The following is a 17,665-nucleotide window of genomic DNA, read 5'->3' on the forward strand; positions in this document are numbered from 1 at the left end:
CCTGCCGCCTGGTGATGGACCAGCTCCTCCTGGACCTCCAGCCTCTGCTGCAGGGCCTGATGACCCGGTCCTGGCTGGCCCAGGGGGACGTCACCCCCAAGCTCTGCGGGGTCCTGGAGCGACACATCGAGCTGTACGGCTGTGTCCGCCCGCCCTGCCGACAGGTCAGACAGACAGACAGACACCCCTCGTCACCCCGACTCTTTCACTGAATCTGGTCTCAGTCATCTTCATATCGTCTTGCTTTTATCTTTCACACTGGCAGCGTGCCAGATTCTATACTGATACTCTTCTGGTCTGATGTTTTTTAAATTATAGCTTCTGTTCTACTCTAGAACTCCGTTCTCTATTCTATAACAGATATTTAAGCAATATCACACTCAAGGTCGTGCTGTTATACTGAATATCAGCACGGCTGTGATTCGGTCGTAGGTCGTATTCTAGTCTATTCGGACACATTCCGTCCGATGGCCACCTCTGTTCTGTCTGTCCTGAGTGTTCTGTCTGTCCTGAGTGTTCTGTCTGTCCTGAGTGTTCTGTCTGTCCTGAGTGTTCTGAGTGTTTACATTTACATTTACATGTTTGGCATTTAGCAGACGCCTTATTCCAAAGCGACTTACAATCGATACATTTGACTAAGCAAGTGAATCATCAATCCACCAGTCGTAGCAGGAAGAGTAATCCAGCTCAGGCCCGGGGGCCACTGATAGAAGGAAAAACCTTCTTCTATCACCTTCTTCTAAACCTAGCCTTTCTATTTTTATATTTAGACACTGGAGAAATAGAGAAACAGTACAGGGGAGGCAATAGTTTTAGGGGACACAGTAGAGGGAAAAAGCGGGTGTCTTCAGGAGACGCAGTGCTGGGGGGCAGTAGATGTCTCAGGAGGAGCAGTTAAGGTGTAGCCTGAGGAGATGGAGGTCTTCAGTCTCCGAGGGAAGATGGGTAGTGACTCTGCAGTGTCTGTGTGTAGCGTCTCCAGGAGGAGTCTCAGTGGCTGACGGTGGTGGAGTACGTCAGGGCGCTGATGCAGAAGAGGCTGGTGTGTAAGGGCCCGGAGGACAGACGGCTGCTGGCCCAGCGCATCACCCAGGACGCCCAGCACCTCAGGGACCTGTTCCAGGGCCTGCTGGTACGTATTAAGGGAACACTTCAAGGATATGTCTCCAAGAAAGAATTTCCCACACAATTACACCACCTGAATGAATGAGAAGGTGGACAGGCGTTCCTGATAAAGTGTTTATGTGTATGTGTGTTTGTGTGTTTAGGAGGGTGAGGGGTCCGTGGTAGCAGAGATGAACCCCATGGCCCTGCTGCCTGTCCTGGCTGACTTCATCCGGCTGAGAGACCCCAGCATGCTGAGCCTGGAGGTGTCTGGCCTGGTGGCCAAGTACCCGGACATCAGGTACAACAACCACAGACTGATTCATATGCAGATTATGTAATGCATTTTATTGTTCACAATTCCATCTGAATATACATACTGTAATTCATTCCATTACAGTTGCTTATACAACAGTTAGTTCCGACCAAGTAATTTGATTGGACAAGAGGCATTCCATGAGTGCTGATATACAGTACAACAGCACTGGGACTTTTAACTATATGTATCACTCCGCCCGCACAGATGTTCTACTAAATGACCGTTATTTAGACGACATGTTTGTGTTCAGGTTACTAGGCAACAGTCCATTTGAAGTTCAGTTGCGGAACTATTTTTTGTTTATTTTTATGATAAATAAACAAACAAATCATAATCTGTTGTCGCTTATTACTGTTAGCGAATAAATCGCGCTGTAGAACTGTTGTATAAAATCAATATCACACTCGAGGTCGTGCTGTTATACTGAATGTTATACTTCGGTACTCGGCCTGCGGCCTCGTACCTACGACCGAATCACAGCCGTGCTGATATTCAGTATAACACACTCCCGAGTGTGATATTGCTTAAATCAGAAATGATGTACACCATAACGGAATGGAATGGAATGGACTTTATTTGTCATTGCTACAGTACAGGTACCAAACAACGAAATTTAGGAGGGGTGGCTCCCCTGGTGTTAGGAAAGGGAAAAAAAAAAGAAAAAAAACATTTTAGAAAAAGCATAAAATCACAAGAAGGTAAGGAGCTGGTTTACATCAATAAAGGCTATGTACACAATCCACTGTACTATACTGCACAGATAGTCAACTAGGGTTGTCATATTGCACAAAAGTATTTTTTCACGTTATTTTAAAGTGTCACAGTTTGCAGGCTTGAAAATGTACATGTTTGTGCCTCAGCACTAGCTGCCATACAATCCGTCCGGACTGTCCTGGGCCCAGAACTTAGGCCTTTTCTGTGTTCAGGGCCTTGACGGCCCTGTGGTAGAAGCAGTTCTTCAGTTTAACTGATAACATAACTGTATCAAACTCTCTGCCCCCCCCCCCCCCCACCTCCTCTCTCCCCCCCCTCTCCTCTCTGCCCCCTCAGTGAGGAGCATGTGTCGGTGCTGCTGGACGTCAGGGGAGACATCTCCAGAGACGTGAGAGGGGGGGTGCTGCACCTCCTGGAGCAGAGCGCCCCGCCCCTCCCCTCAGGGTACAGACCCATCTTCACCGACATCCTGGTGCCGCCGTCCAGCATGCCCTTCTGTCTGCCCACCGCCAAGTGTGCCTGACTAGAACACCTCAGAGCTGTGGAGAGATACTGGTCTGGTTCTGGTCTGGAACAATCTATTGTCAAACAGTACACACACACACACACACACACACACGCACACGCACACACACATTTTAGTATCTTTATTTGCGTTCACATTTTACAATAAAATTCTTGAACACAAACATTAGTAGCTGCATCAGCATAGGACTACGGGTACAAGGGTACAGGTAACACCTTCTCCTCCATTATGTGCCGGCTGCCAATTATTGCAGATATTGAGCAGAATTTTGCCAGGGCCTTCGCTTTAGGCTTAGGCATATGCACGCATACACACACGCACACATACATACACACACGTACGTACTACATACAAACATGCGTGTGCGCTCACACACACACACACACACACACACACACACACACACACAGCTTGTGTTACATGTTACTAAACTGTATGATAGAACTATATGACTGTGATGGCTCTTGCAGACTTCACAAGGTGGTCCTTGGACAGTCAGTGGAGACATTAACATTGCATTTCTAAACGGATAGACCATAAGAGACTATGGACCACATAGGACGATCAGCTGGTGCAATTGTATGTGTCATTGTGTCAATGTGTCACTGTATGTACATTCTGACTGAACTGTGTACAAATAAAAGCTATATGAAAATGGTGATTGTTTTATCGAAATAACGATAAGGAATAATGAAGAGTAGCCTACTCGGATGTCGTTGTCTGGTACTTGTACTCTGCAATGACAATAACATTGAATATAATCTAATGTGACACGTTCTAATGCTTTGGTCCTCATATCGGGATCCTATGTAATGTTCGGAAACCATGTGAAATACATTTCCGCATTGTTGAAAAGTCATTGAGCCTGCTAACAATGTAGAGTAGTGTTATAGTAATTAGGTAACAATGTAAAGTAGTCAGCGAGTTTGTGATTCTCAACAGTGTTGAAACGTAGTTCCGTGTTTCAAAAGAAAAGTCCGAACATTTTGATTGGTTGCCGATATGAGGAAGCATTAGAACATGAGAACATTAGAACGATATGAGATATGAGAACATTATGATATTATATATTATAATATAATAATAATATATTATATTATGTGATATATTATTATTATTATATTATGATATAAGATATGAGAACATTAGAACGATATGAGCAAGCATTAGAACATGTCACTAATCTAATCTAAACGAAGAGGCTCTTTCCCAGAAGGGGTTAATAATATTATGACAGCCAGGTCACGTGACCAGACGAGTCTGTGACGTTTCAGAAAAACATGTCTGCCCCCGTGGAGGCCATGCTGCATTAATACGACTTAGTACCAGGGGGATTACTGACATACATACTTATCGCGTCTTATCTATACAAAACCTACACATCAAACATCTCAACAGAGAGCTCCACCAGGGCAGATCTGGTTATTTAAAGCTCCAGCAGGGTCGATCTGGTTATTTAAAGCTTTACTGGAGCCATGAAGACGTTCTGTGGCAGAGCGAACCCGACTACCGGCGCGTTGGACTGGGTGGAGGAGAGCGAGGAGTATGACTACCACCAGGAGATAGCCAGGTAGCTATCTATCTATCTGTCTGTCTGTCTGTCTGTCTGTCTGTCTGTCTGTCCACCAGGAGATAGCCAGGTAACTATGACTACCACCAGGAGATAGCCAGGTAGCTATGCTAGCAGTGTGATCACAAAGTCCTCATGAATATAATATAATGTGATGGTTATGGTTATGGAAAGCGCTGCTGCACGACTTCATACTTCTGTAGACCTGTCATCAGAATGCCAGGGAGGGTAGAACCCCACCTTGTCCTGGTGTCTCCATGCAGCCCTGCTACATCCAACTTTGATGTAGGACTCTCTCATCCTCCCACTATGTACACCTCTGACAAGTTACACGATAATCTAACTACAACCTGAGTCTGCTTCACTTAAGTTCACACTCAGGTTGCACACAAATATATAGACATGTATATAAGTCTACTAGTCCATATGTTTATAAAAGTACACAGTTACATGCTAACTCCCCCCTGTGAATAGGCCATATAGTGTATAGAAGTATAGAAGTTACATAATAGATACATTCTCAGATGTCTACCGACCACATATCCCCCTATTTATATTTATATCCCCCCCTATTTATATTTATATCCCCCCCTATTTATGTCTATTTACATCTCATTCTTGTGTTTTATTATCTTAGGACTGTGTTTGTTTGTTAGCACCTAGGGTTTGCATTTACATTTCGTTGTACCTGTTACAATGACAATAAAGATCATTCATTCATTCATTCAAACAGAAAATCACTCTGCCGCACTCTATCGCTGAATTAAAAACCTGCATTTTCATGTGCAACTGGGTTTGCAGTTCTGCTCAAATCGTGATGACTTGTGTTTCCTCCTCAGGTCCTGCTATGCAGATATGCTGCATGATACCGACAGGGTGAGTCTGTTTCCTGTTCCCTCCTCTCCCTGTGGATGAAGCAGAGTGTGTGGAGGATGTTCAACAAGTCATGCATCATTATGGATGAGCCACCAGCCCTGGGTTGAGCGTTTGCTTTAGTCTGCTTGATGTGTCGTAGAGTTTGTGGACGATTCCATTCATTCCATGGTTCCATGGTTCCAGGCAAACTCAATCAAGTGCAGCTCGTTTTTAAAACACAGCTAAAGACTTGTCTTGTATAGACAGGCTTTTGGATCGCCCCAAGGGCCTGTCTCTCTGTGTCCTGCTGATGCTGTTGTACACCTGTTGTCTGTTACTTGTTCTTATTTTCACTTGTTTGCCTGTTTTAACCTGCTGCTCTTAACCTTTCGCTCTTTTATTATGTTTTATTGTGTTTCTTCTTTGTTATGTTTCTCTATTATGTAAAGCACTTTGTGACCCTTGGTCTGGGAAAGGTGCTGTACAAATAAATGTTACTTACTTACTTACTATCTGAACTCAGGTGTGTGTGTAACGCCTCCTCCCTCTGCAGAATGAGAAGTACTACCAGGGCATCCGGGCTGCTGTGGCCAGGGTGAAGGCGCGGGGTGAGAAGGTCATCGTCCTGGACATCGGCACGGGAACGGGACTGCTGTCCATGATGGCCGTCACCGCAGGGGCAGACTACTGCTATGCAGTCGAGGTGACAACCACCACCATCTCCTACCTACTGCTTTTAGACAACTTCTCTCTCGCACAATAGTCATAGGAGCTGGCTAAAGAACATACAGGTCTGGAGTTAGGTTAGCTGAAACACACACACACATACACACACACACACACACACCACAGCCAAATAATTTCAGTCCCTTTCAATGACACGATAGAAGGACAAAGGAACACTAGACTTTGTAATGTCTCTTAGACTGTGTGACGTCTCTTAGACTGTGTACTGTCTCTTACTGTAGTGTGTCTGTTTGACTGACAGGTGTTCAAGCCCATGGCCGAGGCGGCTCAGCGCATCGTGAAGAAGAACGGCTTCTCTGACAAGATCAAAATCATCAACAAACACTCGACAGAAGTGACAGTGGGGGCAGGTCAGAGACACACACACACACACACACACACACACACACACACACACACGCACACACACACACACACACACACACACACACACACACACTGTCACACACACACACACACACACACACACACACACACACACACACACACACACACACACACACACACACACACACACACACACACACACACACACACACACACACACTGTCACACACTGTCACACACACACACACCCGAAGGTAGTGGCAAAAAAGGGAGTCCACATATGTATTTAAATTATTTAAATTACTTATTATTAAGTTTTATTAGAGTAAATAAACTAAATGACAACAGTATGATTCGTTGAAAGGACTAGTTCCTACAATCCCTAGTATTGCACCACTTCTAATGGGGAGTTCTCGAAAGGCTGCTATAAGGCTTTACCACCGGGACACATCGTCAGTATGAACATGGTCTGTCCCTGCAGATGGAGACCTGCAGACCAGAGCCAACATCCTGGTGACGGAGCTGTTTGACACGGAGCTCATCGGAGAAGGAGCCTTACCCAGCTATGAGCATGCTCACCTGCACCTGGTCCAGGTGTGTGTGTGTGTGTGTGTGTGTGTGTGTGTGTGTGTGTGTGTCTGAGTGTCTGAGTGTCTGAGTGTGTGTGTGCGAGTGCATGAGTGCTTGAGTGAGTGAGTGTCTGAGTGTCTGAGTGTCTGAGTGTCTGAGTGAGTGAGTGAGTGAGTGCGAATGTGTATATGTGTGTGTGTATGTGTATGTGTGTATGTTGAATCAGATGCATGACCCAGCCCCTATCCCTCCCCCCATAGGAGGGGTGTGAGGCGGTCCCCCACCGGGCCACGGTCTACGCCCAGCTGGTGGAGTCGGAGCAGCTGTGGCGGTGGGCCCAGCTGCTGCCCGTGGAGGTGGACGGGCCTGACCGCAGGCTGCTGCCCCCCCCCGCCGTGGCCAGGTGTGCCGGGGCACACTCGGTCTGCGACATCCAACTCAGCCAGGTGCCCCCCCACCGCTTCACCCCCCTGGGGCCCCTCTGCACCATGTTCAGGTGAGACTCTCTGCACCATGTTCAGGTGAGAGGAAATATCCAATCACGTTGGTCTCTATTCTTGCATTCATGATTGATATGATCTTAATCGAACTTTTTAGGAATGGTCTAAACTCTCTCTCTCTCTTTCTCTCTCTCTCTCCCCCCCCCACCTCTCTCTCTCTCTCCCCCCCCCAGTGTGGACTTCAGTAAGGCTGTGAGCAGCGCCCCTCAGGCCCACTCCTCCAGCTTCTCGGCCCAGTCCAGCGGCCGGGCCCAGGTGGTTCTGTCCTGGTGGGACATGGACATGGACCCCGGCGGGACCATCGTCTGCTCCATGGCGCCCAGCTGGACCTACCCACAACCCCAGGACGCTCCTGTGAGTCCAGCTCCCCCTGGTGGTGTTTTATAAACCAGGGTTCGACAGTAACGTTTGCCCGGAGCAAGTAAAACATTTGCCGGGTTTGTTTGCACGAGCCCGACGACGCTGCTGGATCCTGGATCTGTTTACCTGTGTGCAGGAAGAACAACAGACGGCGCCAGACCAGACCAGACTAGACTAGACGATCGTGGAGTGAAGATATTATCAAAGCGTACGCGATGCGCCGGGTGATCGACAGGCGCGTACGCTTTGATAATATCTTCACTCCACGATCATCTAGTCTGGTCTGGCGCCTGCGCCGTCTGTTCTTCCTGCACACAGGTAAACATATCCAGGATCCAGCAGCGTCGTCGGGCTCGCGCAAAAATGTTTGTGCCGGGCAAGCGGGCAAGCGTTACTGTCGAACCCTGACCGTGCAAGTTTCAAACTCCTCTGCCACTGACGTCATCCTGCCCTGTGTTTATGGCGTGTATTCACTTGGTACAAAGGACTGACTTATCAAAGGGATGCATTTTGCGTTTGTGTTGAGTTCAGTGGCGGGATCACTGGATGCAGAGTGTCTACTTCCTTCCTGCCGAGAGGAGGGTGGCTGAGGGGGAGGAGCTTAGTCTTACCGTGTCACATGACGACTACAGCCTCTGGTACAGCCTGGACACAGACAGGTGAGGACTGGAGGAACACACCTGTCAACTCTGACCTACCTGAATACACAAGCCTGGCTGGAACTCTGTTATAAAGACAGCCAGCATTTTATCATATATATGATATATCATATATGTTACAGTACATGTGGGAAAACTAGGGTTAGGGTTAGGTGCTAGGGTGACTTGGTACATGCTGGCATGTCTAACCCTAACCCTACCCCTAACCCTACACCTTGCACCCCAGCACCTAGCCCTAACCCTGGTTTCCCCATATGTACCATATTCCCACATGTACCGTAACATATCTGCTCCACATGGTCCATCCAGGGGCGGGGCCAGTGAGGCGGAGACGTGTCGGCCGTGCTGCATCTGCCAGGCCCACCTGGTCTGGACGCGGCCGCGCTTCGGAGAACACAACGACCACCAGCGCACACAGAGCTACGTCAGCGCGCTACGCAGCGTGAGTTACTATCAGGGCTCCCACGGGTCCTTGAAATCCTTGAAGGGAACAGAGAATACACAGAGAATAAACCAGTTCACGTTCCAAATGTTTTTTTTATAGATTTTTGTATTTTATTTTCATGTTCGTCCTTGTTTTAGCACCATAACGCTCGCACTCATTTCCTGTGTTTGTGCTTTGAAGGTGTTGAAAGCAGACAGCGTGTGTCTAGCAGTCAGCGATGGCAGTCTGCTTCCTGTCTTCGCTCACATGCTAGGGGCTAAGAAGGTACGACCCCTGACCCTGACCTCACTGTCATACTTCTACTCTGTTCCTTCTTGTTTTTTCTCAAACTTTTTTGTTTTGTCTGGATAATATGTAATGACGATATTTCCTGTCTGTCTGTCTGTCTGTCTGTCTGTCTGTGTCCTTCCAGGTGTTCAGTTTAGAAAGCTCCAGAATGTCCAAGCAGGTTATTGAACAGGTGAGTGGAGAGAGAGAGAGAGAGAGAGAGAGAGAGAGAGAGAGAGAGAGAGAGAGAGAGAGAGAGAGAGAGAGAGAGAGAGAGAGAGAGAGAGAGAGAGAGAGAGAGAGAGAGAGAGAGAGAGAGAGAGAGGGAGAGAGGGAGAGAGGGAGAGAGGGAGGAGGGAGAGGGAGAGGGAGAGGGAGGGGAGGGAGAGAGAGGGAGGGAGAGAGAGAGAGGGAGAGAGGGAGAGAGAGAGAGAGAGAGAGAGAGAGAGAGAGAGAGAGAGAGAGAGAGAGAGAGAGAGAGAGAGAGAGAGAGAGAGAGAGAGAGAGAGAGAGAGAGAGAGAGAGAGAGAGAGAGAGAGAGAGAGAGAGAGAGAGAGAGAGAGAGAGAGAGAGAGAGAGAGAGAGAGAACTCCTCAGCAGAAACCCTGTGAACACACATGAACACACAGCAGATACACACAGCAGTTAAGGAGTTAACCACTAACGCTCGCTGCTCCTGCAGGTTCTGGATACCAACTCCCTGAAAGGAGGAGTCCAGATCCTGGAGACCAGACCTGACCAGCTGACCAGTACTGACCTGGGCGGAGAACAGGTACGACTCAACACAGGGTTCCCCCACACACACACACACACACACACACACACACACACACACACACACACACACACCAGGGTTCCCACGGGGCCTTGAAACCCTTGAAAGTTTGTGAATTTGAGATGTTGGTTGCCTGGCAACATTCTCCGTCGCTATGATGTAAAGGAACTAGAATAGAAAATCGACCCCTTCATTGGCGCCACTCTTCCTTCTAGAACCCTCCAGCGCTAACACATCTGTGTCCAATAATAAACTTGTTCTGGTCTTCATGCTCTGGGCCAGGGTTCACTGAGTCCGTTGGAGAAACCTGCTGAATCTGACCTGTGTGTGTCTGCCACGTCTCTGCTTTTCACCTGTGCTGCTCTGACCTCTGACCTCTGACCTCTAACCTCCCTGTGCCGTCCGGTCCTGTAGATCTCAGTGTTGATGGGCGAGCCGTACTTCAGCACCAGTCTGCTGCCCTGGCACTCTCTGTACTTCTGGTACTGCAGGACCGCTCTGGCCCGCCTGCTGACGCCCGGTGCCTCCATCCTGCCTGGCTCTGCCTCGCTGCACATGGTCGCCGTGGAGTTCCAGGTACAGACCAGGTTACTATGTTCATAACAAGGTTATTATGTCTATATAACAAGGTTATTATGTTTATAAAAGCAGGTTATTATGTTTATAAAAGCAGGTTACTATGTTTATAAAAGCAGGTTACTATGTTTATATATATTTATATATATAATGCAGTGGTGTGCCGTCAGGGCCAGCAAGGCCTTCTCTGCTGGCCTAAACATCATCAGAATATACATTTTATTTTAATATATTTTTTCCACAAATCTGTATTAATGATTCCCCATAGTCTATTCTCTTCATTTCATAGCTTTCCTCTTGGTTGCGCTGCTTCCAGTCTCCGATTGAGATTTGGAGGGCTGGCCTTTATGTTAGAGCTTTTATCCAATCAAAATGTGTTGCTAGGGGGCTCCAAAATCTGCCCAGCCTGCACGCTAAACGGTGCCGCGGATTCGACCTGTAACTTAACGTTGGAACGAGAAAACCTGTGGCGTTCCTAGTAAACCTACGTAGATGCGAGCAAAAGCAACAACGGCGCCTGCTGTAAGGCTCAATGATGTCAGCACCCAGCACGTCTTTTGATTGGATACGCACTATTGATACGCACTATTGATACGCACTATTGATATTCACTATTGAGATGCGTACATGCCGGTAGATGTGAAACTTTTGAAAGTGCGCAGGGAAACGGAGCGCCACAACGAAAGCTTTCGTTGACTGATCGATAATACTGATCGATTGTGTCCTGTTTTTGGGTAAACAATAGGGCTGGGTTCAAAAAATCGATTTCCCGATTCTGAATCGATCTTCATTGAATGAGCGATTTATCGATTCATAAATCCCGAGATCGATCTTTTTTAAAAAAAAAAAAAAAAATTTTTTTTTTGCTTGCAGCTTCAACCCGCAACGAGATCTCGCGCTACAAGAATTTATCATATCTCACGCAACGAGAGGTCTCAACACTAAAATCTAAAAACATGGCGATGGCAGGGACACTCAAGTCACCACCAGGCTTAAAGTCAGATGTCTGGGTGCATTTTGGATTAGCAAAATGTTGGTCAATGATGTTCATTTATGTTCCAATAAAAAGTACATTCATGTAACTGCTTTGGAGTCAATTCTTAATGTAAACATTGATATGTTTAACAATGCTACATGTTATAGGGTTCCTTGAACCATTTATAGCATTAGTTCTGAGAATCTCTTTCATATTCAAGCAAAAAATGTATATTGTAACTAGATCGAATCGTGAATCGAATCGAATCGTGAGCTCACTGAGCTGGTGAATCGGAATCGAATCGTTTTGGGAAATCAGTGGCGATACCCAGCCCTAGTAAACAATAACTTTCATTTAGGGGACACGATAAAAGCGCCGAGTCCACAAACAGGAAACTACGTTGAGCTTCTTTCTTTTCTGGCTGAAAACAACCCAGATTTACATTACCACCTGTCCACAAACAAAGTGTTTACTGGGACGTCAGGCAAAATACAAAACGACCTGATTTTTGCTATTGCTGAAGTGGGAGAAGAGATCAAAATGGAGATTAAAAAGGCACCCTTTGTCGCTATTATGGTGGACGGGACGACAGACGTGGGTAATGTAGCGATCTTAAAGATGTTAGTTTAACACTCTTCATTGTAAATGCGGATTTATTTATTAAAAATGCTTCGGAAATATTAATATAACTCTGTTGTACTTGTCTGACTATGTTAAGGTGATGCAACGCCCGGTTATACTGCAGGGCTTAAAGTACTCCGGCACAGTGCCGGATTTCCGGCGCAGGAGAATAAAAAATAAAATAAAAACTGCAATTGCGGCATTGCGCCGACGTTGTGGCGGGGGCGCTGTTTCACAAATAACTTAGCTTTCGTGTTTGCTAGCGAAACAGCTGATAGTTGATGTTGACTGCTCAAGGAGAATACATATTTGAAAGTACAGAATGCCTGAGAGCCTTATATTGCATTATATTACATTATATTTTGAATGGCCATCTGGTGCCTGAATATTGTTTTTTCCTTTACATATATAATGACATTTCCACCATAAATTGATGGCGAAAGGGCACAAATTGGTGCATATCAATTCACCAGAATGCATGAAATTAAGTGTTTGATGCTCGTTTAAGGACCCCCAGACAGCCCCGCTTCATGGGTCCCCCCCGATGTCAAACACCACTGGTACCAAAAACCCTGAGTAGTGACGGGAAGCCTTATGGAAAGTGGTGCCAAGAAGGAGAATATAAGTGATAGTGGCTTAATAAGTAATCAGTTTGTTCTTTTAAAGACATGTATATATTTTATTCTGTATTGTTATAGTGATAGTGGCTTAATAAGTGATGCAATCAGTTTTGCCTTTTAAAGACATCTATTTTTTTATTTTTTTTATTAAGTATAAAACAGTATTATGCTAAAACACAAAAGCCAATTCTCTAAACCAAATGACCAGTTCTCTAAACACATTTAATAAAACTAGCTCCCATTTGCCAAAACCATAAACACATTTCACATGAAGACACAATTCACAAAACACAATCCTCCTTTTCTCATAAATCTAAACACATTTTGTCTTGCTAAAACACAAGTTGCAAAAAACTCTGCTCAAAATGTCAAATTCTCAAATTAAAGCTCATGTGATGCAAAATGCTTGCCACAGTCAGCAACATTTTAACACAATGAACACACCTGGCTTCATTCATTAAACATAACGACTCAAAATGTAAGACAAAATGTAAGACACAAATGATTGTGGTGTGTGTGTGTGTGTGTGTGTGGTATAGTACCATAAATAAATAAATAAACATCACACCCTGAACATTGTTTTCAGTGAGTATTGTTGTGTGTAATGGATCCTCTGTAGTGTTTGCCTTGAGTTGTGATACAGTACAGTATTGTACATGTTACGGTACATGTGGGAATACGGTACATTTTTTCAAACCTTTATTTACGTAAAACTCGATAGGACAACAGTGCAACAACTTCACGGCTGAACTTTAGTAACATTTCGGACATCATATGCCATTTAAAGGGGGGAAATAGATATCTAAAAATGCATGACTATCATGCAAAATCAGCCTTACTGTAATGTAAAATATGGAATGTTAGATATAACGTTAGACAGGGAGCGCAGATTTATTTTTATGCATGACTATCATACATGTGGGAAAACGGGTTAGGGTGAGGTGCTATGGTGCTAGGGTTAGGGTTAGGATTAGGGTTAGGTGCTAGGGTTAAGGTTAGGGGTAGGGGTAGGGTTAGGGTTAGGGTTACGGTTAGGGTTAGGGTTAGACATGCCAGCATGTACCAAGTCACCCTAGCACCTAACCCTAACCCTAGTTTTCCCACATGTACCGTATTCTCACATGTACCGTAACGTTGAAGGAAGTTATACTATTTCAATTACTGTAACTCTCACCCACCCCTGTGGGTAATTTGCGTACTTCAGAATGGTCAAGAGATCCCTTTAGAAAGAAGTCGATTGTCCACACGTAAGATCAAGTTCGAATTACTGTACTGTAATGTATTTTAGTTATATAGTAAAATTAGCCAAGCATTACAGTAAAACATTCATGAAGAACATATACATACTGTAAAAGGATATTTTCCAACAACATGCATACTGTATTTTCTGTAGATTTACATACTGTTCATATGAAACACACACATCTATGAATGCCCAATACTCTACAGTGATATATTCTGAGAACAGATACTGTAAGGTTTCTAAAAATGTCTTTTGGCAGTTGTGAAAAAAAAGAACATTCTCACACACGGAACATTGTGTTTTCAGTTGTTTTGTTGTAGTCTGTAATGATGCTTATAGTGTTTACATTTTTTAAGGCTTTGAGCAGCTGTTTTGGTGTGAAAGTTTGAGTTTTGAAGAGAGAAGGTGTGGTTTTGCTTATGTAGCTTTAGAAAAGTGTGTTGTGTTTAGAGTTTGGGAAAATGGAGGAAAGTTTTGTGAAATGTGTTTTAGCAATTGAGAAAAACTGTAATACAGTACAGGTACCATACAACGAAATGTAGGAGGGGGGCCTCCCCTGGTGCTTTGAAAAAGACTAAAAACACGAGGGCCAAGGGTAAAATAAAAAAGGGAAAAGAGCTGGTTTACATAAATAAAGGCTATGTACACTATCTACTATACTACTATACTATACAATAAAACACTGTGCTGTACTCTTTGCTATGCTATAAATATCCTAACTTTTCCTATATCTGAACCTTATGTACACAAATGTTGTCATATTGCACATAGTATTGTTGCACATTCATTTAAAGTATTAATGCATTTTAACATTGAGACATATATTTTGTATTGACTATAAAATAGTATTAATGCATTTAAACATTGAGACAAGAAGCTGTCTTCTGTACCCGCTCTCCCAATATCTCAAACTGTGACCCCCCTCCCCAAGAAAAAGTTTCAGGCACAGGATTTTTTCCCACTTTAAGCCCTGATACTGTGTTTCTGTCTAGTTTCTAGAGCCATGGCGTCATAACGATGGTATTAAGAGGTAGAATAATTCAGGTAGGAATGTGTCGGACATCACTGAAGGCCTAGGTGTGAAATGCACCGCCCGCCACTGATATAATGTATATATATAACAAGGTTACTATGTTTAGAAAAGTAGGATTCCCACGGGTCCTGGAAATCCTAGAAAGTTTGTGAATTTGAGAGAAAGAAATCAAGGTCTTAAAAGTTTTTGAAAATAGACATGGAATCCAGTATCCAAACATGCTGTTGTAGAAATAATATATGTATGTTATGGTACATGTGGGAAAACTAGGGTTAGGGTTAGGTGCTAGGGTGCCACGGTTAGGGTTAGGGTTAGACATGCCAGCATGTACCAAGTCGACGTAGCACCTAACCCTAACCCTAGTTTTCCCACATGTACCGTATTCCCACATGTACCGTAACATATATATATATATATATGCTCCTAATGGGTTCATTCAGGGGTGGGGCTAGTGAGGCAGAGACGTAAACATCTCCACTATTCCAGGCATAAAAATATATTATTCTAACTAAGAAGACTTCTTATGTTATTCCTACTGAGAAGGGCGCGTTCCAAACCGAGGGCCTGTTTCAAATCAGTCAAATGTCAGTTCTGATTAACTACTTTTATGCTTGAAACAGTGGAAATAATGTCATCATGTCGACATGCTTGTAGAAGGGTGTGTGTGCGGTTCTGTCTAACTCATTCCGTCTCCCTCCTTCCCTCCTTCCCTCCATCTCCCTCCTTCCCTCCTCCCCTCCATCCCTCCATCTCCCTCATCCCCTCCTTCCCTCCGTCTCCCTCCTTCCCTCCATCTCCTTCCCTCCTTCCCTCCATCTCCCTCCATCTCCCTCCTTCCCTCCATCTCCCTCCTTCCCTCCCTCCCTCCTTCCCTCCGTCTCTCTCAGGATCTATGGAGGATAAGAGCCCCGTGTGGAACAATTGAAGGCTTTGATGTCGGTCCCATGGATGACATGGTCCAGGTTAGAACCTCATCCCTCTGATACTCATCCTGTCATCTTTCATTCATTCATCTGGTCATGGGAGTCTCTCATCCTCATCCCCTGAACCTCTCCATTCTCTCCACTCATTCCAGGGTTCCCGCGCTGGTCTTAAAAAGCCTTTAAGTCTAAAACCCAGCAATCCAATTTGTAAGGCCTAAAAAGGTCAGTTATTCGGTCTAAAAATGAGGTGCTAGGTGCTAAAAATGAGATCCTGCAAGGAAATCAGTCCGACCACATCTATTTACGCGGAAATTAATCAAGCTGGAACCAAAAAAATGCCAATTCGCTTCCTTTTTTGTCTGTGTGGCAGTGAAATCCCTAATTTCATCACCTCGAGGACGACAAAAAGCTATCATATGGTGTCGCGAATAGGTCTTAAATTTGACCTGTTGAAACTTGTAGGAACCCTGTCATTCTGTTCTCCCCTCCTCTCCCCGCCTGCTCCCCCTCTCAGAAGTCGATAGATTTCCGTGAGTCTCGTGAGGCGGAGCCCCACCCTCTGTGGGAGTACCCCTGCCGCGCCCTGACCCAGCCCAGACAGGTCATGTCCTTTGACTTCACACAGTGTGTCCCTGAACAGCCAATCAGCAGCGAGGGATCAGTCCCACTGATGAGGTAAGGGCTCTGGTCGTTGTTTCCATGACACCCAAGTAACTATGTACTTTTATAAACATATAAACTAGTAGACTTATATACAGTGTATGTATCTAACTGTGCAGGTCCGGGCGTTGTCATGGCGTCGCCCTGTGGATGGAATACCAGCTGACTGATGACGTCACAGTTAGCATGGGCCTGACCAGACCCGTCACTGAGCAGGTCAGCAGCTAATGTTTGAATATTCCCGTGATGACTTAGTATACTATTGCCAAACTAGCTTTTATTGAGGTAAATACACTAAATACAGGTCAGCCTCCGCCATCAACCTCACTGTCCCCCCTGCCCGTCTGTCCACCATGGGGGCAAGAGCTTTCAGCCGCTCTGCCCCTCGCCTCTGGAACTCCCTCCCCCCCGACATTAGGAACATTGACACCATAAACCCATTCAAAACACACATCAAAACACACCTCTTCAGGCAGGCTTATCTCTGAGCCACCCTCCCGACTATTGAATGCCCTGCTGCTGCTGCTTTTTATATTGTAATTTGTAATTGTTTGATTGTCATTTTTTAACTGTTTGACTGTATTTTTGTAACTGTGTTGTACGGCGACCTTGAGTGCCATGAAAGGCGCCTTATAAAATAAATGTATTATTATTATTATTTTCCTAACCAGACGTTGTTTGATCAGTCAGTCACTCATTCATCTGGTTGGTTGTGAGCCTGAACCTTTCCTCCTCTTCCCCCTCTCTCCTTTGCCCTCTCCCTCCTCTCTCCTTTGCCCTCTCCCTCCCCTACCGCTCTCTCTCGCTTCCCTGTAGGGTGCGTGTGAGTGGAGTCTCCATAGGAAACAGGGAGTGTACTTCTTCAGAGAACCTCTGGAGAGTTCAGGGGATGAAAGGGCCTCAGTGTCCTACAGTTTCACCTTTGACCCCAGCGTCGGGGACATCACAATGGACTTCACAGTTGTCGCTCAGTAGACTTTGGAACGTTGTTGAGAGTTATGAAGATTGACAGCTTCTGGGTTCTCCTCCAAACAGAGGACTCCATTTCCCATGATGCTAAGTACTGGTGGTATGATGTCACAAACATTTATGATGTCACAAACAACATTTTTATCCATGTGTTGTTGTTGCTGCCCTCTATATTATATGACACTTCTATGCTTAACTGTGTAGCACAGTAACTCTCATAGCTGTTGCAGTGATGTGTGTGAGATTGAAGAGTGAGTTAGTTAATAAACTATATCCTGGGAAAAAAACTAACAAAGCATTCCTCTG

At 45.2% G+C, this 17,665-nt stretch overlaps 2 protein-coding genes across 2 annotated transcripts in view; both read left to right on the forward strand.

Annotated features, from left to right (window-relative positions):
• Positions 1–2,660, forward strand: part of exoc3l1 (exocyst complex component 3-like 1) — a gene marked incomplete at both ends in the record, with an annotated part of 11,792 nt that extends 9,132 nt beyond the window's left edge. Inside the window, 4 exons of the mRNA XM_080544789.1 lie at positions 1–164; positions 974–1,132; positions 1,269–1,405; positions 2,474–2,660. The exon at positions 1–164 is cut by the window's left edge and continues 107 nt beyond it. Of these exons, the coding sequence (XP_080400915.1) occupies positions 1–164; positions 974–1,132; positions 1,269–1,405; positions 2,474–2,660 (647 nt within the window). The remainder of the gene's footprint in view (positions 165–973; positions 1,133–1,268; positions 1,406–2,473) is intronic.
• A 1,347-nt stretch (positions 2,661–4,007) lies between these two features.
• On the forward strand, positions 4,008–17,595 carry prmt7 (protein arginine methyltransferase 7). The gene is made up of 17 exons (XM_080545339.1): positions 4,008–4,233; positions 5,073–5,109; positions 5,642–5,791; positions 6,077–6,185; positions 6,644–6,756; positions 6,993–7,228; positions 7,406–7,586; positions 8,124–8,251; positions 8,561–8,693; positions 8,877–8,960; positions 9,109–9,156; positions 9,646–9,735; positions 10,153–10,314; positions 15,695–15,769; positions 16,245–16,405; positions 16,510–16,606; positions 17,207–17,595. Exons 1-17 carry the CDS (start codon positions 4,139–4,141, stop codon positions 17,363–17,365), a joined length of 2,058 nt encoding a protein of 685 aa, XP_080401465.1. The 5' UTR covers positions 4,008–4,138; the 3' UTR covers positions 17,366–17,595.
• The last annotated feature ends 70 nt before the right edge of the window (positions 17,596–17,665 follow it).

Source organism: Nansenia antarctica, assembly GCF_963989245.1.
Source record: "Nansenia antarctica genome assembly, chromosome: 14".
Classification (NCBI taxonomy): Eukaryota; Metazoa; Chordata; class Actinopteri; order Argentiniformes; family Microstomatidae; genus Nansenia; species Nansenia antarctica.

What these genes read in the sequence shown, in the direction of transcription:
- prmt7 (XM_080545339.1), top strand. Translation starts at nt 4,139, where the DNA reads ATGAAGACGTTCTGTGGCAGAGCGAACCCGACTACCGGCGCGTTGGAC. An exon ending in ACATGCTAGGGGCTAAGAAG is followed by an intron (nt 8,961 to 9,108) that starts GTACGACCCCTG and finishes GTGTCCTTCCAG; the next exon opens with GTGTTCAGTTTAGAAAGCTC. An exon ending in CCAGACCCGTCACTGAGCAG is followed by an intron (nt 16,607 to 17,206) that starts GTCAGCAGCTAA and finishes GCTTCCCTGTAG; the next exon opens with GGTGCGTGTGAGTGGAGTCT.